General features: G+C 30.3%; 1 protein-coding gene across 4 annotated transcripts in view; it reads right to left on the bottom strand.

The window, feature by feature from the left end:
* tanc1b (tetratricopeptide repeat, ankyrin repeat and coiled-coil containing 1b) overlaps window positions 1-27592 on the bottom strand; it is a 199793-nt gene that overhangs the window by 27163 nt on the left and 145038 nt on the right. For all 4 annotated transcript variants that reach the window (XM_051119883.1, XM_051119882.1, XM_051119884.1 and 1 more), the window contains 5 exons: window positions 22682-22913; window positions 14956-15122; window positions 7512-8119; window positions 4796-4904; window positions 2391-2513 (listed from right to left, as the gene is read on the bottom strand). In XM_051119883.1, the coding sequence (XP_050975840.1) occupies window positions 2391-2513; window positions 4796-4904; window positions 7512-8119; window positions 14956-15122; window positions 22682-22913 (1239 nt within the window). The remainder of the gene's footprint in view (window positions 1-2390; window positions 2514-4795; window positions 4905-7511; window positions 8120-14955; window positions 15123-22681; window positions 22914-27592) is intronic.

The raw sequence follows: 27592 nt of genomic DNA on the forward strand, positions 1-27592 counted from the left end.
CTTGTTTTTTAATTTTCTTATTTGTTTTCTATAAATTTTGGAGTGAAATGATAAATAAATAAATAAATAAATAAATAACATTTCTTATTTTATTATTTTCTTACTTGTTTTCTATTGATTTTGGAGTAAAATGCTAAATAAATTACTAAATAAATAAATAAATAGCTATTAAAAAAAATATATATACATATATATTATTTCTTACTTTTATTTCCTTAATTATTTTCTGTTGATTTTGACATTAAATAAAATAAAATAAAATTAAATTAAAATGATTGTAACTGATTTGCAGGAAAAATGTGTTTAATTATCATTAAACTGTTATAATGCATACCTTAATTTAACAAAATATGGGCTTAATTTGAATAAATAAGTAAATAAATAAAAAAAATAACATTTCTTTTTTTCTCAGTTGTTTTTGAAGTGAAATGATAAATAAATAAATATTTCAGATATTTATTTTCTTATTTGTTTTCAGTTGATTTTGAAGTATAATGGAAAAAGTTAAATAAATAAAAAAACAGAGTCTTATTTTTATTTTCTTATTTGTCTTCTATTGATCTTGGGATGAAAAGCTAAATAAATAAATAACAATAAAAACAATAAATATAATTTCTTATTTTTATTTCCTTATTTGTTTTCTGTTGATTTTGACAGCAAATAAATAAATAAATATAACTCTGATTTGTAGGGAAAATGTGCTAAATTATCATGAAAAAGTTACAATGCATACCTTAATTTACCGACATATGAGCTTAATTTTACTTATGCAAAAAAATAAATAAATACATTTATAAATAAATACATTTTTATTTTTATTTCCTTATTTCTTTTCTGTTGATTTTGAAGTAAAAAAATAATATATATATAGATATATAATAATATAATATATATATATAGTCTTATTTTTATTTTCTTATTTTTTTCTATTGATTTTGTGATGAAATGATAAATAAATAAATAACAATAAAAACAATAAATATAATTTCTTATTTTTATTTCCTTATTTGTTTTCTGTTGATTTTGACAGCAAATAAATAAATAAATAAATGTAACTCTGATTTGTAGCAAAATGTGCTAAATTATCATGAAAATGTTACAATGCATACTTTGGAGTTAAAAGATAAATAAATAAATAAATAAATAAATAAATTTGTATTTTTATTTCCTTATTTATTTTCTGTTGATTTTGAAGTAAAAAAAAAATAATAATAAAAAAATAATATATATATATATATATATATATATATATATAGTCTTATTTTTATTTTCTTATTTTTTTCTATTGATTTTGTGATGAAGTGATAAATAAACAAGTAAATAACAATAAAAACAATAAATATAATTTCTTATTTTTATTTCCTTATTTATTTTCTTATTTGTTTTCGTAAAATGTGACCTAGATTGTGTTTTTAGGAGATTCCTCTAAAAACATGACAGGCAACAAAAACAGAGAAACAGAGAAAAACTGGAAAAACACTATTGAGAAAAACAGAGAGCATCAGATTCAATGTATCTGTCATTGTGAGCAATGTGTGTTTTCTGTTCATTGAGTTCAAAAGAAGATGCACATCAACCTGTGCTGCGAGGAAAATCCACGGAGGACCGGTGGAGGATGTTATGAATGCTAATAGACGAGGAGGAAAATAAAATCACTTTTGCTTTAAGCTAAAATCCATCATTCTTGCTGATAATTGCTCTGGAGTCTCAGTACAGCATTCACCCTGTATTACACAAGGAACCATCTGGACGACTTTACTATTTCAATGACCTTTAGATGATTAAATTAACACTAAATCTAAAAGGGCTTCATAATTACTTAAAATGCCAAGTCTTCTTTCCAACATTTATCTGTTGTCTTTGTAAAATCTTCAATAGAACGCAGCTCTAATTTGACAATTAACGGCAGATTTTAATGTTTGATCAGTGCAGACATAATCATAACACTGTTTTGCATTACAGTAATGGGGAATCTCCTTAATGGTCTCGAAACCTGCTGCTATAAAACTCATCAGTGCCCGAGTCTCTTAGTGTTTATTAAATACAGGAAGTCACTGAAATTCATTCACGTCTATTATATACACATATTATTGCAGAAATGAAGTGATGTGTCTGAACTATAACAGAGCTGAACGCTAATGATGACATCTCATTATAAACATTTGCATAGGGAGCTGTAATGTTATTCAACAGGGAGCATGACTCATTGTAGGGGTCAAAGGTCAGTGGCAAACACTGGATTCTAATTGGCTCTCTATGAGTCATCAGTGTAGATAGAGTTATGCATTAGCAGCAGGTATTATACGGGGAAGACAGATACAGACAGTCAAAGTGCATTCAAAAAAGTAACATTGAGAAAAAGCATCTGCTGAAGGAGAGCATGTGCTGACCTTGACATTGGGTGTGTAGAGGTTCCTAAGGGAAGCCAAAGCGGCAGACAGACCATCAGTACTACAGCTGATCCATAAGGCCTGAAGAACACTAGACGACACACCGGTTTTCTTACTCAGACCCTGCAAAAGAGCACACACGTATATAGTATTACCAATATCATGTCATAAATAGAAAAAAATTATATTATGGATGCATGCATTTGTATTAGAAATTAAATATATTAATGCATATAGACATAAGACAGAAATAAAGAAATAAATAAAACTGCTCCACACAAGCTCCAACTTAATTTCTGCATTCACTTATAACATGCATTTAAAAATGCAATGACATGCAAACCATCTTGTAATGAGAATTTATAAATCTGTCACTATTTTCTGGCAAGATAAAATCTCTTTAACGACTGAAAGCAAAAAATAAGGCAGTCAATAATTTTTAGTACTGTAAATTTGTTGTTAAAAAAAAACAAAAAAAGTCTTTATTGATTTGTTTAATGTGCATATTTTAAGTTAATAAAAAATAATAATACTAATAACATAATACAATTAATACATATAATTATTTGCCTTGTTATTGTTATAAATAATCTTTTTTAATTTTATTAAGCTATAAATGGTTTGTTGTTAAATCAGTTATATTTTGGCTGCCTTTCAAATTAACTATTACATTTTTAGATAGATAGATAGATGATAGGACGAAAGAAAGAACAATACACTGATAGAATGATAAAATGCTATATAGAATGGTAGACAGACAGATAGACAGATAGATAGATAGATAGACAGATAGATAGATAGATAGATAGATATAGATAGATCTACAGAACAATAGTTGAATGATAGATCAGTAGATAGAACAAAAGACAGACAGACAGATTATAGAACAATAGGTAGAACGATAGAACGACAGAAAGAACAATAGATCGATAAAATGATAGAACACTAGATAGAACGATAGCTAGATCTACAGAACGATAGTTGAATAATAGAACGATATAGATAGAAAGAACGAACGAACGTTAGAAAGATAGATAGATATATAAACGAACAGACATGATAGAATGCTAGATAGAACGCTAGATGGATAGATATATAGAAAAATGGAATGATAGACAAACAGACAGATTATAGAACAATAGACAGAACGATAGAACGACAGAAAGAACAATAGATCGAAAGAATGATAGAACACTAGATAGAATGACAGATAGATCTACAGAGCGATAGTTGAATGATAGAATGACAGAATGATAGAAAGAACGAATGATAGATAGATCTACAGAACGACAGCTGAATGATAGGACGATAGAACGATAGATAGAATGATAGAATGATAGATAGACAGACAGATAGATGATAGAACAATAGATAGAACGACAGAAAGAACAATACATCCACAGAATGATAGAACACTAGATATAGAACGATAGATCTACCGAGCGATAGTTGAATGATAGAATGACAGAATGATAGAAGGAACGAATGATAGATAGATCTACAGAACGACAGCTGAATGATAGGACGATAGAACGATAGATAGACAGATAGATGATAGAACAATAGATAGAACGACAGAAAGAACAATACATCCACAGAATGATAGAACACTAGATATAGAACGATAGATCTACAGAGCGATAGTTGAATGATAGAACAATAGAACGATAGAACGTACGATAGATAGAACGATATAGATAGAAAGAACAAACAAACGATACATAGATAGATGGATAGATATACATAGATGATAGAACGAAAGAAAGAACAATACACTGATAGAATGATAGAACGATAGATAGACAGACAGATGATAGAACAATAGACAGAACGATAGACAGACAGAAAGAACAATAAATCGACAGAATGATAGAACATTAGATAGAACGATAGATAGATCTACAGAGCGATAGTTGAATGATAGAACAATAGAATGATAGAAAGAAAGAACGAATGATAGATAGGTAGACAGACAGATAGATAGACAGATGATAGAACAATAGATAGAACGACAGAAAGAACAATAGATCGACAGAATGATAGAACACTAGATAGAATGACAGATAGATCTACAGAGCGATAGTTGAATGATAGAACGATAGATAGACTGAGAGAATGATAGATAGAACGATAGGTAGATCTACAGTGATAGTTGAATGATAGAACGATAGAATGATAGAAAGAACGAACGATAGACAGATAGATAGATCTACAGAACGATAGTTGAATGATAGAACGACAGACAGATAGATGATAGAACAATACACAGAACGATAGAACGACAGAAAGAACAATAGATCGACAGAATGATAGAAGACTAGATAGATAGAACGATAGATAGATAGTTGAATGACAGAATGACAGAAAGAAAGAACGAACGAACGATAGATAGACGCATCAGGTACCTTGAAGATGTGTGCTTTTAGGATGTGGTGTCCCAACTCCATTGTCTGCTGCCTGTTTAACTTCCCCTCCTGCCTTGACAACATGAAGGCCATCAGTGCATGTCCACTCCTGCAGAGAAACACGTCCAGACACACACATGCATTTATGAAGAAATAAGATGAGAAACAGCACTGACACACACAAGCTGACTGCCACATCCAGCTGTAAAAACCTTCCTCCCATCATAGCAATAAACCTGCACAAACTTATCCTGCTTTTATTTTCTAATCACTCTTCGCAATTTAATCTAACAATCATTCCCATTCATGTTCCTGTTGACAGCAGATAGGTTAAAGGGTGAATTGGAAAGGCCTGTAAGCTTTTTAAATAGGAGATTCTTAACAAAGTTAGAGTTGTGGTTTTTAACGTCAGGTTCTTCACTCATTTAATTGCACTGTCAAATGTTAAGATCATTTAGATTACAAAGATTAGATTATAAAAAAAGGAAAATATCACTTTTTATTTCCAAGTGGACTAGCTTAAGTGGACGTCACTAGCCGAATTAAAGATACACACAATTCACATTTTTAATGAAGGATCAATTGCATGTAATTAAAAGTCAATTCTTTTAATCTCTGAGATCAAATAAGCTTCTCCTGAGGTAAATCTCTGACTAAAAGCTCTGTATAATGTAGTATTTGACGCAAGGCTGTGAAAGCGTCTCTGTGTTGGCGTGCGTTTGGTCCGTCTGGAACGGCGCCCCCGTAAAACACAGGAGAAGGGTGGAATAGGCTGCTATAGAGTTTCCCCGGCTCTCGCTGGTGTTAATTAACCGAGATTCATTAAAAGGCCACGCATGAATGCAGCTGGCTTTGATCAGCACTGCATCTCCTCTACATTAAACTCATTCCGTCGCCTTTCTTTTCTCCCTCTTTCAGCAGCCGAATAATAAGGCAGGGAACTTTTTAGAAGTCCCTCTTTTTCAGAGCCAACTTTTCTGGACCAGGAGATGGTTCAGGGAGGAGAGAAATCAATAGGACACACATGGACCAATCAGAGCGCTCGGACACACCGCATTGAGAACAAGAGAGAGACAGAATCCCAATTACAGCTGAAACTGGAGTCTAAGATCACCACAGCCTATCAGCATCTCTAGAAAATGAGTAATGAGTGCAGTTTCTTATCCTGTGTTGACATTTTCATGCAGCAAAAAGAAAGTTTCTTTACTATAACACACACACTCGATACACTGTAACACATATATATATATACATAAAGCAAAAAAAGTAAAATTAAGTGAAAATTATAATAACGCAAATGTAATGATAATAACCAATATATAACAATAACAATTCAAATACAAAAAGCAAAAAAAAAAAAGGAAAAACATGGTTTTAAAAATTGCCTTTTTTTTGCAAAATGTTTTTACCCAAAACTTAAAAATATAATTGACATAAAAATATAATTTCTTCTTTTCAAAGATGACTTAGACGTGCTCTTGTAAGATTCATATGCATTAATTATATGCATTAATTTATGCGTTACATAATATATATATATACATATATATACATATACTGTATATAGTATGCATTTTTCATGCACTGTTTTAAAAATTTATTTATGAATAAATTTATAAATTTATTTATTTATACATACAGTAAAAAAATACACATATGAGCTTATATATATAAATTTAAGTATAAATTCTAACAGTATATTTTATGCATTAATTTCTGCAGATGTGTTATTATCATTTTCTAAATGTCTTTATTATCACTTTTGATCAATTTAAAGCATCCTTGCTAAATAAAAGTATTAATTGCTATATAATCATATATAATCAGCATACTGCAAGGACCTGCAACAACATGCTAGTAACATGCTAATCATGCTAGAAACATGCTAGTAACTTGCTAAACGTGCTACCAACATGCTAGTAAAATGCTAACAAGTTAGCAACTTGCTAATCATGCTAACAACACGCTAGTAACATGCTGGAATCATACTGGTAACTTGGTAATCGACCTAACAACATCCTAATCATGCTAGAAACATGATAACACGCTAGCAACTTGATAATGATGGTAACAACAGGTTAGTAAAATGTTAATCATGATAACAACATGCTAGTAACAACCTAGCAACCACTCTGAGTACCCTAGCAACTGCATAGCAACACCTTAGCAACCACCCGGGTACCCTAGCAACTGCATAGCAACACCCTAGCCTAGCAAGCACGCTAGGCAGCCTAACAACCGGCTAGCAACACCTTAGCAACCACCCTAGGTACCCTAGAAACCGCAGCCACATAGAAACACCCTAGCAACCACCACAAGTACCCAAACAACCACGTAGCAACCACCCAGGGTATCCTAGTAACTAACTTTAAAACTACTTTAAACTTCAAACTAGTTAAAACTGAAAACCTTCCAAATTCAAGCTTTTAAAACTACTTCAAACTTTTCTGGCTAGGCTTTTTCAAAACCAACTTAAAGTCTACAAGCTTTACTATCTAGTTAAAATTCAAATGTATTAAATAAATATACGTTTACATATAATCAGTATAATATATAATCAAAATACTGACATAATATTTATTAGTTTAATTGTTCATATATAATATAACATTATAAACATCAAAATGACTGTACTACAGATGTTGAAAACTATATCCAGTCCAGTTTTTTAATCCACCCTCTAAGACATTTGTTAAGCCACAACACTGAAGCTCACCTGGGGTCACAGAGGAAGTCGGAGCTCTCTCCATCCGCTCGCCACACCAGCCACTCTCTGAAGGACGGATGGCAGAACATCCGCGTCTTATCCCTACGCTTGATGAGGAAACACGAGAGCGTCTCCATCCTCTGCTGGAAGTCGTCCCACAGCAGCTCTCCCCTCTCGCTGCCCGCGTTTAGCGTCTGAAACAGCTGCTCGTCCGTCATGGGGTGAAGCGACGCCAGCGCCACGTTGAGAACGGGCACGGCGCGCTCGAACGCCGAGTTGGTCATGAACTTCATGTTGCACTGCAGCAGGTAGAGCTCCGACAGAGAGACCGGCACCACCTTGTAGCTCGCGCTCTTGATGACCAGATGACCCTTCTCAAAGAGGTCAAGGGTCAGTTTGAGGTACAGGTACGAGCCCTGGCTGCGGGAGATGAGGTGGGAGCTGACTTTGCCCACGATGATGGGGTCGGCTTTGCCGTTCAGGGAGATGTTGTTGAGGATGTTCTGGCTGCCGTTGATGCGGTACTGGATGTAGGCGTTCAGGTCCGTCCCGATCTCTTTGTTGTCTGGGTATTCGTCCAGGCTGATCTTGGAGAAGGGCAGCAGACTGGTGATCTCCTGTAAAGACAAGACGAGAATGTCAAAAAATATCTCCAAAACATTTTCCCCCAGGTTTTCTCTGAGGAGGACAATGTTGGTTTTATGACTGAGGAAGTTTTGAATTCAGTTCTGTTTTTTTTCTCCCATGAAAGCTGTATTTATAATTATGTATTAACATCTTGACAATATTAGTACTCATGAATCAAGTTTTTCATTCATTTTTGTTCTCATTTGAGCCTATTTAATTATTCAGTAAACAGTTGTGTTATAAAATGTCATATAAAATAGAAAATAAAAAAATAAAAATAAAATAATTGATTAATAGAAAAATAAAATAACAAAATAAAATAAAATAAATGTTTTTAGCACATTTTTATTTATGTTGTATTATTTTTTTATTTTGTAAAATACATTATTTTATAACACACCAGTTTATTAAAATCAATAGGCTTTTTTGCAATTTTTTAATTATTCAGTAAACTGTTGCTATAAAATAATGTATTTAATAAAATAAAAATTAAAGTAAAATAGAGTAAAAGATTAACAGAATAAAAGAATAATAAAATAAAACAAACAGGCTTTTTTGTACATTATTTATTCAATAAACTGTTGTGCTAGAAAATAATGCATTTTACAAAATAAAAATTAAAATAAATTAAAATAATAGAATAATACAATAAAAATAGGCTTTTGTACATTCTTTTATTTTATATTATTTTTATTTTATAAAAGACATTATTTTATAACACAACAATTTACTGAATATTTAAATAGGCTTTTTTGCACATTATTTTAATTATTCAATAAACGGTTGTGTTATAAAATTTCTTTAAAAAAATATAAAATAAAAATAAAATACATTAAAATAATAGATAAATAGAATAATAATATAATAAAATAAAATAGGCTTTTTGCACATTATATCATTTTATTTTATATTATTTTAGATTTTATGAAAGACATTCTTTTATAACATAAAATAAAATATAATTATTTATTGAATAATTAAATAGGCTTTTTTGCACATTATTTTAATCATTCAATAAATTGTTGTGTTGTAAAAGAATGTCTTTTACAAAATAGAAAATAAAAATTAAATAAATTGAAATAATAGATTAACAGAATAATAGAATAAAACAAAATAAATGGCAAATTGTTTTATTTTTTATATTAATTTCTGTTTTGTAAAAGACATTATTTTATAACACAACAGTTTATTGAATAACTAAAATAACGTGCTAAAGCCTATTTAATAATGCAATAAACTGGTTTGTTATAAAATAATGTATTTTACAAAAAAGAAAATAAATTAAAATAACAGATTAATAGAATAAAAAAAAAAATTAAACATTAAATAAAACATTATTAAATAAAAATTATTTTCTATTTTATAAAAGACTATTTTATAACACAACGGTTGACTGAATAATTAAATAAGCTTTTTTGCCCATCATTTTAATTATTCAATAAACTGTTGTGTTATAAAATGTTTTTTATAAAACAGAAAATAAAAATAAGATAAAATAACATTTTGTTTCAAGACTATTCAATGTTTCCCATTACTAAATTTTGTCATCAAATTTTAAAAATGACATTTTTGCAGATAACACATCAGTATGTTTGATAGAAAGACAGGAAGGACACAAGAAGTCATGTGACCAGAATGCACCTGCACATACACTCTTGATAGACACTGAAACATGGTTTTCTCCAGACATCACCTAGAGGCTTTTTCTTTACACACACACTCGTACAAAATTATCAAGGTCCACAGGGTCAACCGTAAGACTGGTTAAACACAGTCACTCACACACATATAGCCACATCCCTACAAATCAATAGGGCCAATAATCCTGCTCATATTGCAGCAGTGTAGAGAGAGAGAGAAACACAATGAATTTTACATCACACACGAGTCTCATATCCAGCATCACACGCTGATGAAGAACCACAACACCACTCCCTGTGAGACGCTCCTGATACCTGAAGAAACTGCCGGATGAAAGTCTGCGACGGCTGCCGTGATGCTGCGAATGCATCAGACTGTCATCATCACACGCAAATCAACAGATGAAATCACACCAGAAACCAGATTATCAGTTCAAATGATCAAAGAATGTTTTCCACAGTTTTTCACAAGGAAGAATCACATTCAATCATTCTCATTTATATGCACCAATATTGACGATTCAAACGGAAAGTTTGAACTGACTCACTGAAATGAATCAAAAATACCACCTCTAATAGTATTTTTGCTACTGAAGTTTAAGGTAGATCCTACTGCAACATTTCCAATCAAACCTCAAAGATAAAAAAAAAAAATATGCCACTGTAAATCAATTCAGGAAGCAAATAAGTTCTAGTTTCAGAAAGAAATATTCATCAAGCTCAGTGTCCCGCTGTCAAGGTAAATACGAACGTCTCTCTCCGGTGTCTGTCACTGTCCTCTTAGAAACTCTTTCAACCCTTCTGGAAACCTCCGCCCCCATTTGCCTTAGAGAGGCTCTGCTGAATGTGCATTGAATCATGGGTATGCCTTGAGAAACAGTCCACCCCGCTGAAGCCTGATTCACATTCAGATGAGAGGAGACAACATGTAAATCGAGACCTCACTGTCACACTCAGACAGGTGCAATGAATATGCAATATAAGTGTGATGATTTTGCTGGCAGTGTACGATTAAGCAGATATTATGTGAATATTAGGATGAATTTAATAAACATTTTTAGTTATTAAATTAGACTCATAATAAGTGTTCAGTGACTGAATCAAACCGATTCAAAGCTTTGATTTGTTTGTGTAATTACTCCAATATTTATTATCAAGTCTCATGTATATAGTTTAAAACAATAACTATTTAACGATTTAAAAGTCTCGTAAAGCAGACATTTGGATAATCAGAGGCAGTGTTGGGGGTAACACATTGCAAGTAACGCAAGTTACGTAATATTATTACTTTTTCCAAGTAACTAGTAAAGTAACGCATTTACTTTTTAATTGACACGAAAATATCCGAGTTACTTTTTTCAAATAAGTAATGGCAGTTACTTCCCCCCATTTACTGAATAAAAGCTCTTCTGTCCCCATCTTGAGAAATTGGGAGTAAGATGCTAGTTCTAGACTAAATGTGAACATGCATTAATTCATCTCACTGACAAAAAACATATTCAGTATTCCTCAAAACGAATAAAAACAGTGAAATTCAACCCAGAATATGACGCAAACCTGCAATAATTAAATATGTTAAATAATACAAATATCCTTTTATGTATTTAGTCCCATTTTATTAACCAATGTCTTTGCTGCCGACCTTCGATGATCATTTCAACCATACTAATAAGCAAAAATTACTCAAGACATTTTCTAAGTTTTAGAATTTTAATTAATTAGACTTTGATTAATCGAATTTTGATTAATAAAATGTAATTTAACCATTAAAAAAAAATCCAGAAAAATTAAAATGGAAAAATCGGAATCCAGGAAAAACAGAATTTGAAAAAAAAAAAAAAAAAAAAAAAAAAAAAAAAGATAAAATGGAATTTAGGAAACAATAAAATTTGATTTCATAGGGCCCTACAATTAGAATTTGTCTTTGGAAATTTGACCAAACAGAAAGTGAAAGTAAAGTGCGTCGTGCGTGCATGAAAACAAACACAAAATAACACATTTGCAGCACTCTTTAAAAAAAGCACACGACAGAGCCCTTTGACACAACACAAACCAAAAACAAGGATAAAACAGCAGTACATATCTGATAAAGCACTGGAATTTAGTTTTTTGTGTGAATTCACTCAACTAATTCTTACATAGTTTGTAAAGATCATTTGCACTATTTTGTTATGTAGCACTCGGTATATTTCTCTCATTTTGTGTGTAGTTTGTGAATAATTTGGAATAAATGTTTTTGGACACATCTATATTGTCAATAAACCAAATAGGCCTGTTGCCTGTTTTTTACTGAAAAGCGGCTATAATAATAATGTAATAAATGGCTACAACTTGCTTTGGGAATGTTATATGCAGACAAAATTTTATTTGGAAGTGGAAAACACCTAAATACAAACTTCTAAAAAAATAAAAAAATAAAAAAAATAAAAAAAAATGCAAACTTAAGAAGTTTTTGTTTGAGTACACACTTGATGCTGACTTCTAGAATAGGTCTGAAAGAAAAAAAAAAACAAAGAAAAGTACAGGTGCGTCAGGTGCCCCAAAAATGTTTTAGGTCTTTTATTTGATCAAAAATACAGTAAGAAGTGTAAAATATTATTACAATTTAACATAACTGTTTTCTGTGTTAATATCCTATAAAATATAATTTATTGCTATGATCAAAGCTGAATTTTCAGCATCATTACTCCAGCCTTCAGTGTCACATGTTCCTTCAGAAATCATTCTAATGTACTGATTTGCTGCTCAAGAAATTTAATCAATGTTGAAAACAGTTGCGCTGTTTCATATTTTTGTGGAAACCATGATAAGTTTTTCTTTTCATGATTTCATGATGAATTGAAAATTCAAAACAACAGCATTTACTTGAAATAGAATCTTTTGTAACATTAGAAATGTCTTTACTGTCACTTTTGATTAATTTTAATGCAATTCTTTCAAAACAAATAAAAACTCCAAACTTTTAAAATGTAGTGCAAGTAGTATGTATTGTAATAGTGGTGCAAATAAAATCGATTAAATATGAATCCTTCTTGTGTTCATTTAGTGAAAGTAAAGCACGCCACTATTTTAACTACAGCAGATTTTTACTGTATTTTACTTCTTAAACATTGCTAGTCTACAGTGGCTGGCTGGATATAAAAAAATGTGCATTTTACATCATTTCAGAGCAAATACATAAATCCCAAGACATACAACAAACATTGTCAAAAGGCTGAAAAATATTGTAAAGTCCTATTGAGTAAGAACGCCAGACTAGCTCTTCTCACTTATAGTGACAGCTAAAGCAGAACGCATTAGGAGGCTTTTATAAGTACAAAAACACACATCTGCGCTCGTGTGCGCACACACACACAGTCCAAGCTGTCGTCTGACACATATCAAACACTAGATGATTCTGCTCTGCTAGTCGAGCACTACCTTTCAAACTGTCAAAACGCAGCCAACACGAACACTGTCTCTCTCTCAAATTCGCTCCCTTTTCCTTTTCGCCTCCTCCTGTCTGGATTACTGTCTAGCTGTCGTAGCGTCTCATTTGGAGGGTCAATGTTCCTTATTAGAGCGACAAGATTCTCCTGCCTGAAGTGACAAAACGAGGTGGATAGAGTCTGAGATGGTGAGCGTAACACTAAACTTGATCTGAGCAGATGAGAGAAATATTCTGGCCTGGGTTACAAAAACATCTCACTACCGAATCAAAAGACAAAATAACAAATGATATACTGCAGAAAGACAAAGTTCTATATGAAGACTTCAGATTCTTTTAAATGAGCGTTTTTATCAGCCTCCTATGTTTAGGTTCAGTAATTTTGCCTCTATATGCCTATATATTTATAATAAAATGATATATATATAATTATATCACTATATTTGAATATCTTTTTTAATTACCATGTCAAAACTTGTTTTAAATACACTACCAGTTTTTGAACAGTAAGATTTTTAATGTTTTTTAAAGAAGTCTCTTCTGCTCACTAAGCCTGCATTTATTTGGTCCAAAATACAGCAAAAGCAGTAATATTGTGAAATATTTTTATGATTAAAAATAACCGTTTTCTATTTGAATATATTTTAAAATGTAATTTATTCCTGCGATCAAAGCTGAATTTTCAGAATCATTACTCCAGTCTTCAGTGTCACATGATCATTCTAATATGCTGATTTGCTGTTCAAGAAACATTTATTATTATTATTATTATTATTATTATTATTATTATTATTAATATTTAAAACAGTTGAGTATATCTTTGATGAATAGAAAGATCCAAAGATCAACATTTACCTGAAATATAAAGCTTTTGTAACATTATCCACTATACCATTTAAAGCTTTGAGTCAGTATATATATTTTTGGGGGAGGGGAAGAAATTACAAAAAATTAAGATTTATATTTAGCAAAGATGCTTTCAACTGATCAAAAATAATTAAAACACTTAAAATGTTACAAAAGATTTCCATTTCAGATAAAATGTTCTATTCTTCAAAGAAACCTGAAAAAATTCTACTCAGCTGTTAATAATAATTCTACTCAACATAATAATAATAATAATAAATATTTTTGAGCAGCAAATCAGAATATCAGAATGATTTCTGAAGGATCATGTGACTGGAGTAATAATGCTAAAAATCTAGATTTGAAATCACAGGAATAAATGATATTTTATGTTATTTTAAATAGTAAAAATATCTCAAAATTTTACAGTTTTTTTCTGTATTTTGCATCAAATAAATGCAGGCTTTATGATCAGAAGAGACTTATTTAAAAAACATTAAAAATCTTACTGTTTAAAAACTTCTGTCTGGTAAAAAAAAAAGGTCTCCTGACATTCAATTTCATGCTCTCAGCAGTCAATAATTCACAGTGCAAAACACATTGTGGACACACAAACCATATTTATCCTAACTGCAATCAAAACTGTATTTAATGTCATCTAATTTGTCATATTTTCCATCTTGTCAAGTTTTGTTTATGGTTTGGGGATGAGGGTGTCACTCAATCTGTTCCATCTGTCTAACTGGACTATATTCTCTTTTTTAGTCTATTTATTTACTTTTACTTGATTAGTTGCTTGTCATTACTTGTATTTCACATTAACATTGATTTTTCCAGCTCAGAACAGATCTGCCACCCATTCATGTGTCATCATGACCCGCTACTTTAGATACAGTATATATTCATGTCTCACCAGAAGGCTTGTTCTCACAGTGACGATCAGTTTGAGCCAGTTGGGGAACTTGGAGATGATCTTGGTGATGAAGGAGGCGACAGTGTCGCCATAGTCGGGTTTGTGAAACTCTGCCTCATTCAGTCCGTCAATTAAGATGATGCAATCTTCCTCTGGAATCTTCCTCTCTAATAAACAAAATAAAAAATACATTACACAATAAATGAACGCCAAATTGCAAATTGTTGAGAAAACAGTGATTTACTACATTTCTTATGCATGAGATGAAGCTATTCATTTGAGGTCAAAAGTTTACATACACCTTGCAGAATCTGCAAAATGTTAATTATTTTACCAAAATAGGAGGGACCATAAATGCATGTTATTTTTTATTTAGTACTGACCTGAATAAGGTATTTCACATAAAAGACATTTACATAAAGTCCACAAGAGAAAATAATAGTTGGATTTTTTAAAAAGTTTATATACTCTTGATTCTTAATACTGTGTTGTTACCTGAATGATCCACAGCTGTTTTTTTTTTGTTGTTGTTTATTGATAGTTGTTCATGAGCCCCTTGTTTGTCCTGAACAGTTAAACCGCCTGCTGTTCTTTAGAAAAATCTTTCAGGTCCCACAAATTATTTGGTTTTGCAGCATTTTTGTGTATTTGAACCCTTTGCAACAATGACTGTATAATTTTGAGATCCATTTTTTCACATTGAGGACAACTGAGGGACTCATATGCAACTATTACAGAAGGTTCAAACACTCACTGATGCTTCAGAAGGAAACACGATGCATTAAGAGCCAGGGGGAGAAAACTTTTTGAATTTGAAGATCAGGAAAAATGTAACTTATTTTGTCTTCTTAGAAACATTTTAGTATCTTCTGTAGCTTCTGATGGGCAGTACTAAATGAAAAAATGATATTTAGGCAAAATAAGAAAAATGTACACATCTTTATTCTGTTCAAAAGTTTTCACCCCCGGCTCTTAATGCATTGTTTTTCCATCTGAAGCATCAATGAGTGTTTGAACCTTCTGTAATAGTAGCATATGAGTCCCTCAGTTGTCCTCAGTGTGAAAAGATGGATCTCAAAATCATATAGTCATTGTTGGAAAGGGTTCAAATACACAAAAATACTAAAAAAAAAAAAAAAAAAAAAAAAAAAAACCAAAGAATTTTTTGGACCTGAAGGATTTTTCTGATGAACAGCGGGCGGTTTAACTGTTCAGGACAAACAAGGGACTTATGAAGAACTATCAGTAAACAAAAAAACAAACAAACAAACAGCTGTGAATCATTCAGGTAACATCACATTACTATGAATCAAGCGTATGTACACTTTTGAATGGGGTCTTTTTATAAATTCAGCTATTAGGTACACAAATGCCAAATTCCCTTAATCATCTATCATAAGGAGTAAAACTAAAGAATATAGTTATGATTGTTAAGCTTCACAAAATAGAACGTGGCTGTATGAAGAGCTAAAGTATTGAAAATCCCCATTTCCAACATCAGGGCAATAATTGCCAGAAGAGGATGTGTGTCTATATCGTCCTAATGCACGATGAGGAGGAGAGTTTGAGTGGCCAAAATCTCTCAAAGGATCACAGCTGGAGAATTGCAAAAAATACTTGAGTATCGGGGTCAGAAAGCCTAAAAAAAGATCAAACAGCCCCTACATCACCACATGTTGTTCGGGAGGGTTTCAAGAAAAAAAATCATGATAAGAAAAAAAATCCTCTCCAATTCTCTCTCTTCATACAAAAAAAAGTCAGCAAATTCATTTGCCAGTGTTTTAGCAGCAAACACTCAAGATGGGTCCATATGTATGTGTGTGTGTCTATATATATACATATATACATATATACATATATATATATACATATATATATATATATAAAAGTGAAAACTGGGATTCATCCCGTGCTGCGTTTATAATTTTGGTCAGTGTGTATATATATATATATATATATATACACTGCCGTTTAAATGTTTTATGTTTTTTAAAGAAGTTTCTTATGCTCATCAAGGCTGTTTATTTGATCAAAAATAAAGAAAAAAAAAGTAGTATTGTGAAATATTATTACGATGTAAAATAACATTTTTCAAACAACAAATTTATTTCTGTGATCAAAGCTGAATTTTTAGCATCATTACTCAAGTATTCAGTGTCACATGATCCTTCAGAAATCATTCTATTATGCTGATTTATTATCAATGTTGGAAATGGTTGTGCTGCTAAATATTTTTGTGGAACCTGCGATGCTTTTTTTAAGATTCTTTGATGAATAAAAAGTTAAAAAGAACAGCATTTGTTTAAAATAGAAATAATTTCTAACAATATACACCACAGTTTAAAAGTTTGGGGTCAGTACATTTATATTCTTTCTTTTTTTGAAAGAAATTAATACTTTTATTCAGCACGGACTGATAAAAGACTGATAGAAAGTGATAGTTAAGTCTTATATTGTTAAAAAAGATTTCTATTTTGAATAAATTCTGTTCTTTTTAACTTTTTATTCATTAAAGAATTCTGTAAAAGTGTTGATAATAAAAGTATTGATAATTCTAATAATAAATCAGCATATTAGAATGATGTGGATCATGTGACTAAAAAAGACTGGAGTAATGGCTAATAAAAATTCAGCTTTGAATCACAGGAATAAATCATATTTTAAAGTATATTAAAACAGAAATTATTGTTTTACATTATAATAACATTTCGCAATATTACTGTTTTTTTCTGTATTTTGATCAAATAAATGCAGCCTTGATGAGCATAAGAGACCTCTTTAAAAAAAAACAAAAAAACATTAAAACATTTTAAGTTATACTGATCCCAAACTTTTGAATGGCAGTGTATATATATGTATATGTATATATCTATATCTATAGACATGGTAACACTTCACCATAAGGTTTCATTTCTTAATATTAGTTAACATGACATTGAAATTAACAAACAATACTTCTATAGCATTTATTAATCTTAGTTAATGTCTATAAATATTAACCTCAACATTTACTAATACATTTTTAAAGTCAAATGTTGCATCTCTTAACATTAGTTAATGCACTGTTTACTGTGTGAGTTATTTTTTATTATAACGAAGATTAATAAATGCTGTAAAAATACACTGGTCATGTCATGTTAGTTAATGCATTAACTAATATAAAGTGTTAGCATAATAGGAACAATTCTATATTCAGTGCGGTTCATTAGTCTAGCTGTAGCGCTTCATGGTTTATGGTCGACAAAAGAATCATTTTGTGCATTTAATTAAAAATTAAATGTCACAGGTATGTGTTTTTCTGCAGCTTCAAATGCAGCTCATCCCGTTTGAGTCAGAAATATCCATTAATAAATGGTCAAAAACTAAGAAGGAGGTCGAGAGGGAGCAGAAAACCTTTAGCACTAATGAGTCTCTGCTGTATAACTGAAATCTCTCACTCTACTTTAGATATTAAAATAATGCCGTAGATATCATGTTCTTACCTTTGAGTTATGTTATTATATATATTCTGCCCGTGCTAAAACATGAGGAAGTTTTTCAATGCAGATCAGACTGACTTCAGCAACTTACTCAAATAAATACATATAATATTAATCACTCTGCATAGAATGAAAGTAAGACTTTTCACTTTCTGTGTAATGATTAGCAATCACAATTAATGTGGCGCGTCTTTGTATGGCCTCAAATAAAGCGTCGCCCTCTAGATCCGTCAGGAGTCACTTTAATAATTCATTACACACCAGATCTGAGCGACTTGCCAGAGCCGAGCCGTCACAGCGCAATAACACAGAGACGCAGGAATAGTTCTTCAGCAACACATCAAGAGCTGCACTTCCTCAGCTTTGAAATATTATCTGAATGAGGAATACGGCTGAGCAGCCTCCATAAAGCATCTCTGCTTTTAAACCTCCACCACAAATCTCTGCGCTGACTTCTTCATGGCACGACCGAGAGATTCAGCCAAAACACTTCCCGAGGGTCGGTATCAATAAGACACTGTTTGGTTGTAGCAGACATTCAGAAAACAAAATTACTGGCTTAATCAGTAATATTGGCTTATTTTTCAGGAAATTGTGCAGTCTAAAAAATCTTAAAACAAGATCAATTTACTTGAAACAAGACTGCATAACATATTAAGACTAGTTTTCAAAAAATAAATTAATAAATCAAATTATAAACTCATGATTTTTATAAATCTCACGAGTTATATTTTTCCACGCTGCAAATAAATAAACAAAAAACCAACATAAAATTAAATAAACAAACAAGTAAAAAAAAAAAAAAAAAAAAAAAATAATAATAATAATAATATATATATATATAATATATATATATATATATATTCTATCATCTCTCCCTAAAAATAAATAAATTAAAATATTTCTGTGTATTGAGCCGCATATAGGTTCCTAATTTATTATTTGACTATATTTTAATACGTGTATTAGATTTTATATATATATATATATATACAGTTATATCAACAATAATATTAATAATGTATATCAATAATATCTTTTTTCTCTGTCTTAAAATAGAAAATAAAATACAATGAAATTAAAATACACTGTGTTTTAGATTTAAGCTTGTAATGAGGCAAAAAATCTCAATGAAGAGAAAAAAACCTAATACAAAAATAAAAATTTATATTGTATAATTATATCAACAATAATACTAATAATAATAATAATATATATATCAATAATATATATTTACTATACTTTTTCTTAAAATATTAAATAAATAAATAAATGTGTATTAAGCTCCATACTAGCTCCCATTTAATTAATTAATTTATTTATTTTACTATACATTATATTATGTGTATTAGATTTAAGATTATAATGAGGCAAAAAATCTCAATGATGAGAAAAAAAGTAATAAATAAAAATATACACATTATATAATTATCTCAATAATGTTAATAATGCATATCAGTAATATATAGTTTCGATAATCTCTCTTAAAATATAGAATTAAATTAAATTACATTAAAAACAAACAAACAAAAAATGTGTATTGTATTGCAGATTGGTTTCACGTTTTATTTATTTTAATATATATTATATTATGTGTAAAAGATTTAAGCTTGTAATGAGGCAAAAAAGGTAATTTAAAATTTATACAAAAATAAGAATGAAGAAAACGTATATTATATAATTATATCAATAATAATAATAATATATATCAATAATATATATTTACTTATAAATATATGTTAAAATATATAATAAATTAAAAAATTAAATAAATAATGTGTTCTATTTAATTAAATAATTTATTTTACTATACATTATATCTTGTGTATTAGATTTAAGCTTGTAATGAGGCAAAAAAATCTCAATGGAGAAAAAAAGCTCAAGAAAAAAAAATTGCTGAAGAAACAAAATAAAAATTACTTGAGAAAACTTTTTTTTTTGCCAACGTGGGCAGAGCAGAAGATGGTTTCCATCAGGGTTTGTCGTCTCTCGTCTCGAGGCCGTATTGATCCGAAGCATCTTCCATTTCCATCATACAAACACATGGTTTGTTTATCTGCGTCTGAAACGCACACTTCTACAATAAAATATCGATCGAGCTGAGCAAAAGACTGGACCGCCACATCAAACAAACCACAATGACCTTGAGATCTCAGAGACTCAGAGAGAGCCTGAGCATAAAGAGAAAACAAATGCACGGAAGATGCAGGATAAACTTACAGAGGAGCAAGAGGGAAAAACTGAGGCTTTAATTCCTCTTCGTAACAGGATGTCAATAATTAAGGAAGGAATTGAACTGTTAACCAACTAAAATCAGTATTAACTAAACGTAACATCATTAAGAGTCACTGAGTTTCAGTATTCTCTTTATAAACTGAAACCTTGAAAACAATTCAATTTCTACTAAATAAACGCAGGCCAGTACATGAGCGTATGCGCTAATAGTCTTGGGAAAATGGATTTGACTGCATTTAATGCAACCACCAAGCAAATCCAGCCCATTCATATAATCAGACCATCTGCTGAACATCAAACATGACATCTGACTCATCCCGTGTAATACAATGCTTCATTCCATGATGTTCCTTCTGTCTACATAACCTTTCTTTGAACTGCAACGAATGCAGGAGGAAGAGCCAAAATAATAATCACTCAATTATGGAATTAAAATCAACAAGAAATGACATTTGCAAACCATTTTAATTGCATAATGTGGGGTATTTATGAGTGAAATGCATGCAAGGACTGTTTGAGTGGCACTGACTGATCACACAGCAAAAATTACATTTTTTCCTTAGTATTTTTGTCTTGTTTTCCAATGCAAATGTGTCAAGATTCTCCTCATGTTAAGAGCACCTTCTAATCAATAATCAAAAAATCTGATCAATAATTAGCCTTCCCATTACAAGGTGATATTTGATTCCTTAAAGTGATTTACAGGGGAATTTTGTTTTTACCTTTGTAATGGCATTTTTGTAACTTTATTAAAAGTATGTCGTATGTTAAAAGTAAAATCAATTTTTTAAATTATATTTTTTAAGCTTTTTAAAATTTCTAATTAAAACAACAGATTAAGAACAAGTACATTAAGTTACCAATCAAATGAAATCAGTATTAACAAAATGTATATGTACTATAGAAGAACTTGTGGCTTGTACACTGTAAAAAATAAAAAAACACAATTTGTTGAGTCAGCTTAAAATAATTTGTTACCCTGCTGCCTTAAAATTTTAAGTTCAGTCAACTAAAATAAGTTTAGTCAACTTGAAATGTTAAGTTGTACTAAGTAACAACTTAGATATTTGTGTTTGCTAAACTTAACAGATGGGTAAATAACCCAGCTGCCTTAAAATTTTAAGTTGATTCAACTCAAATATCTAAGTTGTCACTTAGTATAATTTAACATTTCAAGTTGAATAAACTTTTTTTTTTTTTGAGTTGACTGAACTTAAAATTGTAAGGCAGCCAGGTTACAAATTATTTTAAGTTTACAGTGTGTATTTTCATGTTTAATGAGGCTCAGAGGTGGCATGAGCGCAGTCAGATTCAGAAATTCATGTTGAGATTAATGTTTTAAATATAAAATTTTGAATATAGAAAAATTAAACTATTTAAATAACTAAAAAGATACTTTAAAAATGAAACTAAAACTGCCAGTAGGTGGCGACAATTCACTGATTTAATTACTGAATCATTCATTCAGTTGATTCGTTCGAACGGCTGATTTATTTAGGAATAAAGCAACTGACTGTTTTTCATGAATGGGAAATTGAGTCATTGACTCACTAGATTTGTTTAAAAACGCACGTTCATTCATAAACGAAACACTGCTGTTTTTGAATGGTGATGCACAGCGGCTCATTAGCTTGTTTCAGACTATTTTTGACAACGAAATATAGCAAAACCAGGCAACAGTGTCATAGTCAGACAATTTAAGTCACTTAATATTAACTTCTTGCTCATTTAACTGTTGTATTAAATCAATTCAATCAAACTCACTTAAAAACCATTCAAAGCCGTCAGTCATCTTAGTTCATCGCAATCTCATGTTCCATTATAATCAACGAAGCTCTCTACACTGCACAATCAATCTCTTATTTACACTCTCTCTACACTTCATTTATTAAGGATTTGTGAGACATGTCTGTGATACATTACTCAATGTTGCAAAAACACGTAGAAACCATGATTGCACTGTAGAGCCCTGCAAAATACAATGAAAAGAGGTTGGTTTTGTGTTTGCGTACCTTTGCGCAGGTTGACGAGCGGCTGCAGGATGCCCCTGCGGAAGGCGGCCATGGGGTCTTGCACGCAGGAGCGCAGACTGAGCATGCTCTGTAGGTGCGGCTCTTTCAGCAGCAGCTCTCTGTATGCGGTCAGCTGATGCGCTCGACACAGGAGAGCAGCCACGCTGTGCACAAACTCAGGAACCAGACACGTGTATGTGTTATCAGCCTGACAGTAATGATACGCCACCACCTGCAGAGACAAACAGAGACAGAGAGACCGTCTTAGAAACTTCATATTCATCTAATTTACATTTAGAATCATGCAATATTTAGAATCAAGCAATACTTGCTGTTATTTATGTAACATACTGTCATGTTTACTCTACGCATTTGCTCTGAAATTGCTTTTTTTTTTTTTTTTTTTAAAAATGACTTAAAATCAGTTTCAAAATGACTTAAAATAGACTCAAAATGTTTTAATGTAAGAAGTAAAATACTGTAAAAGTCTAGTTAAAATAAACAATGTATGTTCTCCACACTTTTTCACCAAATAAAAAAAGGAGAATGATCATTGTCATTTATATGCACAAATACATAAAACATACAGTGAAATCAGCTAACACTTTTCTCGGTCTAAGTAAGCAAAGAACACCTACAAATAAGTAAATAAAATAAATGCATGAAAGGAAAAAATGCATGAAAGACCTATATAGAAGAAATAATATAATGTATTAAAATGTATAATATAATATAATAAATGCATGAAAGAAGAAAATGCATAAAAAAAACTATATAGAAAAATAATATAATGTATTAAAATGTATAATATATTATAATAAATGCATGAAAGAAAAAAAAATGCATGAAAAAACTATATAGAAAAAATAATATGTATTAAAATGTATAATATAATATAATATAATATAATGAATGCATGAAAGAAAAAAAATGCATGAAAAAAACTATATAGAAAAAAGTAATACAATCTATTAAAATGTAGTAAATAATTAATATAATAATATAATATAATATAATATAATATAACAAATAATATCTGTGGTGTACAATAAAACAAAATAAAATAAAAATATACAATAAAGGATGTAAACATTATAATAAAATATATTTTTATTTTTTATTAAGAATATTACAATATAAATAGTAAATATTAAGAGTTTACAATAATTTTATCCTGGCTTTCTTTATCTTTGGTATAAAATAAAATAAAATAAAATAAAAATAGAGGATCTGAACATTATAATATAATATAATATAATATAATATAATATAATATAGTTGATGCAACACTTTACAAATATTAAAAGAAAACAAAACAAATAGGAACACTGAGTAAATTTAGAAGAGTTTGCAATAATTTAACCTTGACTTTCTTAAGAAATAAAATAAAATAAAATAAATTAAAATTAAATAAAATTAAATAAAATAAAATAAAATAAAATAAAAATAAAAATAGAGGATCTTAACATTATAATATAATATAATAATATAATATAATATAATATATATAATATTATATAACATAACATAACATAACATAATATAATATAATATTATTGATGCAACACTTTACAAATATTAAAAGAAAACAAAACAAATGGGAACATCTCGAGTAAATTTAGAAGAGTTTACAATAATTTTATCCTGACTTTCTTAATAAATAAAATAAAATAAACATTATAATATAATATAACATAATATAATATAATATAATGCCATTTTTGGCTACCCAGTTGCTGTCAGAATCAGTGCGTCATTATGACGCATAGATCAAACTCTTTTGAAAACTTTTGGTTTTTATAACTGGGCTGTCATTATTGGCTGCTGAAGTAAAGCTCATAACAAAACAGCATGAGGTGTGTGAGCCCTTGAGGAGCTGCTCTCAATCCATGTTGATCTAACACTGAAGCCCAATATCATGCCACTGTTTGCACTTGATAAATAATGCAGCTCACAAATGAAAGCTTTCTGACCCATTCAGTCATCCTGCAGTTATAAATGATAAACGTTCAGCAGCTTAACAGACAAAAACAAAGAAATAGACAAAGATCATTAAAATGAGGAACATCATAGTTTATATGCAAAATATAAACCAATTTAATTACGTCATGCAACCACAGATATTAAAAGAAAACAACAGGGAACATTTTAAGCAAATTCAGAGTTTACAGAGCCTAAAAATACCCCTTTTCTATTGTAAAAACACTGTAACGCTCAACCTCAGTTGGCTTCTTTCATTATTCCTTACTCAATTCCTCCCTTGAAAAATCTCACATACCCAAAGGAGGCCATCAGATCTAAGAGAATCTACTAAGTGAAATATTTCCCTCTGAAGTGAAGGGATGTCCTAACCGCAGAGTTCACCAGCATTCACAGGAGTAACGCTCACGATTTGTTTGGCCGGAGTGAGGAAACCTGGCAGAGATGGGTGAGACAGCAGGGCACCTTCTGAGGAAACCTCTTAATTTGTCCTGATTTATTATTGAAACCTGTGTTTGACAGATGGGGATATTTCCCATTTGGACAGGTGGGGTTAATAGGAACGCCGCGGTTCTCACCCTGAGATGAGGTCTGGGAAAAGAGCATCAATCTAAAGCTGCTTCAGGTGGAGGGACCATTAACTCGCTCACTTTGAGCCGACACTCCAAAGCGCACATTAACTGGCTCAATCTCTTGATTGCTGTGCATTTCCCTCGACCCTTCGACACGCTGATTAGAGCATCATCGCGCAGGATTTAGACAGGAAAAGAAATCTCTGCATTGAGTCACTTAGCAGCAACTAAACCAGGAGCAGAAATGCACATTCTGCTTTGGTCGTTTTTAAAATAATCAATACTTACTTTTGGACACGTACAAATTCTGATCACAAAGTTTACATGTTTTCAGCTATTTGTTATTTCTTCCACATTTGTCCATTATGGTTGACTCAATTATTTCAGATAAACCACTCGCATTTTTGATGTATTTGGGTGAAATCAGATATTCAAAAAGAAAAAAAAAAAAAATGGAAGGATATAATACAAATTACACCATGCTGCACTTCTTCTGACAGCAACCATGTGTTTAATATTTAATTTAATTTAATTTAATTTATTTTAATTTAATTATTAAAGAAAAAGAAAACCAGGGTAAAATCATTGTAAACTCATCTAAATTTACTTAATATGTTCCCATTTGTTTTCTTTTAATATTTGTAAAGTTGTGTGTCAACTATATTATATTATAATATATTGTAATAATGTTTAAACCCACTATTATTTATTTATTTATTTATTTATTTATTCATTCATTCATTCATTTATTATTTTTTTTTTTTTTTTTTTTTACTTTAATTTTATATTTAATTTAATTTAATTTATTTATTCAAGAAAAAGAAAACCAGGGTAAAATCACTGTAAACTTATCTAAATTTACTTAATATGTTGCCATTTGTTTTCTTTTAATATTTGTAAAGTTGTGTCAACTATATTATATTATATTATATTATAATAATGTTTAGATCCACTATTATTTATTTATTCATTTATTCATTCTATTATTATGTTTTTTAATTTAATTTAATTTAATTTAATTATGAAAGAAAAAGAAAACCAGGGTAAAGTCATTGCAAACTCATGTGAATTTACTTAACATGTTTTTTTATTTTCTTTTAATATTTGTAAAGCTTTGTGTCAACTATATTATATTATATTATATTATATTATAATAATGTTTAGATCCACTATTATTTATTTTTTTATGTTTTTTTAATTTTTTAATATTTGAAAAAAGCTCTGTGTCAACTATATTATATTATATTATATTTAGAGCAAATGCATACAGTAAACTATATTATATTATATATATTAAATATTATATTTGCAAATATATATTATATTACATTTTATTATTTTCTCTTCTTCAGTACAGTGCTTCAGAGCATTTATTATCATTGAATATCTTGTACCAAAATGCATCACATTTTGGATGTAAAATGTGGTGTTAATGTTGTTTCATAATTACATATGTAACAAATTACATAATTCTTTTATTTTATTTTGTATTTTATTTAATTAAATTTTTTTTTTTAAAAATTAAAATCATCAATTTAAAACATAAAACAACGGATACATCCCATTTTACTTCCGAAATGCGATATCTGAGTGTAATAGAAAAAATAAATAAACATAAATAAAAACAAATGCATAACGGAAGAACTATAAAGACATAATTATAGAATTAAAATCAACATGAACAACATGTGCAAGTCATTTAAGTTCATTTGAGTGAAATTATATATTCAAAAAGAAAACAAATGCATAATATAATATAATATAACATAATATAATAAAATACAGATGTGCTGCCTTTTCCTGTCTAAGTGGGCAGAATATGTTGAAAGTCAATATTCTGGTGTGTAGAAGATTCAGCGCCCGCGTGTAATTGCAAACAGGTATTAAAAAGATAAAGTTAATCAATTCTCCATCAACACAGCACCAACTGCAAATACGTGAATTAATCAGTCAACAAACTAATGGAGAGAGCTTGGCTAATCAGCTTGCGCTTATGTGACTGATGCATGCAAGGATTGATTGGAATACACCCAATTTCATGTGCAAAACGCCACACGCTCGTTTGACAAAAAATGTAGCATTACGCTGTAAACTGATTAGCGATGAGCCTCTAATTAAGTGCTTTTGTCTTATCTGTGAATGTGTAATTTGCCGCTGTCTTCTGCGCGTTTGCCATCCCTGAGCCTCGGCACCCACGTGGGTGCAATTCTCTTTAAATGCGACCAAATGACCACCCTGCTCACCTGTTGCCATGGTAACACACGAGGGACGGCGGGTCCCCCGGGAAACGTGGTTGATACATCATTTAGCTCACATTGTGTTTGACAGAGGACAGCTCGGCCTATTAAGACGGAGACGC

The sequence above is a fragment of the Labeo rohita genome, chromosome 9, assembly GCF_022985175.1.
Source record: "Labeo rohita strain BAU-BD-2019 chromosome 9, IGBB_LRoh.1.0, whole genome shotgun sequence".
Taxonomy (NCBI): Eukaryota; Metazoa; Chordata; class Actinopteri; order Cypriniformes; family Cyprinidae; genus Labeo; species Labeo rohita.